Source organism: Pterocles gutturalis, unplaced genomic scaffold, assembly GCF_000699245.1.
Source record: "Pterocles gutturalis isolate BGI_N339 unplaced genomic scaffold, ASM69924v1 scaffold32046, whole genome shotgun sequence".
In the NCBI taxonomy this organism is placed as follows: Eukaryota; Metazoa; Chordata; class Aves; order Pterocliformes; family Pteroclidae; genus Pterocles; species Pterocles gutturalis.
This window is the reverse complement of record NW_010104123.1, coordinates 12,678-14,842: the sequence shown is the minus strand read 5'-3', so window position 1 is coordinate 14,842 and position 2,165 is coordinate 12,678. Positions and strand designations below refer to the sequence as shown.

At 56.7% G+C, this 2,165-nt stretch overlaps 1 protein-coding gene across 1 annotated transcript; it reads left to right on the top strand.

Moving 5' to 3' along the window:
* Nucleotides 1-75: 75 nt before the first annotated feature.
* Nucleotides 76-1,948, top strand: TNNI2 (troponin I type 2 (skeletal, fast); the record flags this gene model as incomplete). Its single annotated transcript, XM_010086957.1, has 5 exons — nt 76-194; nt 494-622; nt 1,036-1,125; nt 1,320-1,496; nt 1,812-1,948. Coding segments are annotated over 5 exons (614 nt in total), but the record flags the coding sequence as incomplete, so codon positions are not given.
* Nucleotides 1,949-2,165: the final 217 nt, after the last annotated feature.

Below are 2,165 nucleotides of genomic sequence, written 5' to 3'. Positions count from 1 at the left end.
CCAGCTGTGTGTCAAGCTGTCCATCCTGGCTGGAGACAGCTCCCTGGCAGGGCTGCAGGTCCTCGGGGACTGTAGGGTTGCATGGGGGAGGGGAACAGAAAGGGGAAGGGGCACCTGATAACCTGTTTTTTTCTTGTTTCTCCCACTTGCAGAAAAAGAGGAGGGCAGCCACTGCCCGGCGGCAGCACCTGAAGGTACGTGGCACTGCTGGGGCTGGGCAAGGGGTGTCCTGACCATCCCATCTCCCATCCCAAGCCAGCCAGCTCTGGCATTCTCCCTCCTCGAAGAAGTCCTGATGCACAACATGGGTGCCATTGACCCCCTTCCCCACTCCTTACTGGCTCTCCACCAGTATCCCTTCCTTGGAGGCACTGGTATTGATGGGGAGCTCCCCAAGCTGCCCCTCCATAGGGGTCTCCCTCCCTTGCTGACCCCCCTGCCCTCCTTGCTTCCCTCCCCCCCTGGTGCTGACCATCCTCCTGCTGCCTTCCAGAGTGCTATGCTCCAGCTTGCCGTCAGTGAAATAGAAAAAGAAGCGGCTGCTAAAGAAGTGGAAAAGCAAAACTACCTGGCAGAGCATTGCCCTCCTCTGTCGCTCCCAGGATCCATGCAGGAACTTCAGGTAAAGACTTCTTTAACCCTTTCATGGTGCCAGAGCAGAAAGGATTTGGCTCCCATCGATCAGCCTGGTGGATCTACATTGGGTTTCCCATCTTGACCCCTTCTCACCTGTGGGTCCTGAAGCTGGCTGGATGTGGAACTGGCTTGAGAGGCAGCTGGGGTCTCTCTGCAAAAAAAAAAAAAAAAAATCTGGCTGGCAGGAAAGATAAATTTCTAATGATGTGTTGAGGCAGCATTTGTGTGAAGCTGGTAGCATGGAGGCCAGAAGCTGGCCTGCAAGCCACCCTTTGCCATCTGGTCTTGACCCCAATCTGGTCTTCTGGACTGAGGTCTTTCAGAGCCAGAGTGGTCAGAAGAGAGGAATCACATGTGTGGGTCCTAGCAGTCAACATCCCTCTCTGCTTTTCCTCCCAGGATCTGTGCAAAAAGCTTCATGCCAAGATAGAGTCGGTGGATGAGGAGAGGTATGACACGGAGGTGAAGCTACAGAAGACCACTAAGGAGGTGGGTTTCCCCCAGAGCCATCCTTCAGGGGTGTCTGGAGCCCTAATCCTTTGTGCCTCCCCACACCACTTGGGTCCGTCTCACAAAACCCATGCCCTGCTCTCTCTCTGCCCCCCTTATTTCGTCCCCCCACAGCTGGAAGATAACCCATGCCCTGCTCTCTCTCTGCCCCCCCTTATTTCATCCCCCCACAGCTGGAAGACTTGAGCCAGAAGCTCTTTGACCTGCGGGGCAAGTTCAAGCGGCCGCCCCTGCGCAGGGTGCGCATGTCCGCCGATGCCATGCTGCGGGCTCTGCTGGGCTCCAAGCACAAGGTCTGCATGGACCTCCGCGCCAACCTGAAGCAAGTCAAGAAGGAGGACACCGAGAAGGTACCCCGTCCCTCTCCCCTGGGCCCATACAGGAGCTGGCTCCTGTTTTTCGGAGCTCACGCCTCCCTGCCTGATAGACAAGGTTGAGGGTGAGCCTTTCTGCATAATGTTGTTCTTCTTGCTCTGTATTTCCTCCTCTGGCACCGATGATGTTGGAAAAGGAGGCTGCAGCCCCAAAAGATGTACAGAATGGATAAAATTGGGTTCCTCTATCTGACATGGGGTTTTCCATGGGTGGAAGGGTGAAGAGCCCCACCTGGGTGGGTTCTCACCCCAGGGGTGCCACTCACACCCATGTGCCCATCCCTCCCCCAGGAGAAGGACCTCCGCGATGTCGGCGACTGGAGGAAGAACATCGAGGAGAAGTCCGGCATGGAGGGCAGGAAGAAGATGTTCGAGGCTGGCGAGTCCTAGGTGCCCAGCTCTCTCTGCCCGTCCTCCATCCCCTCCTGTCCCTGCCATCCCCCTGGGCTCAGCGGCACCCACTGGGTGCTGTTTCTCTCTGGTTTTGCGAAGAGCTGCCTCCTGGCAGCAGTGGTGTAAATAAAGCTTTGGTGGAAGAGGCTGGTGTCACCTGCCTGGATGCCTGGACCCTGACGCCTGCCATGAGGGTCCCAGTGGGACCCAGTTTGCTCCTGTTTTTCAGAACTCATGCTTCCCTCTGTGAAA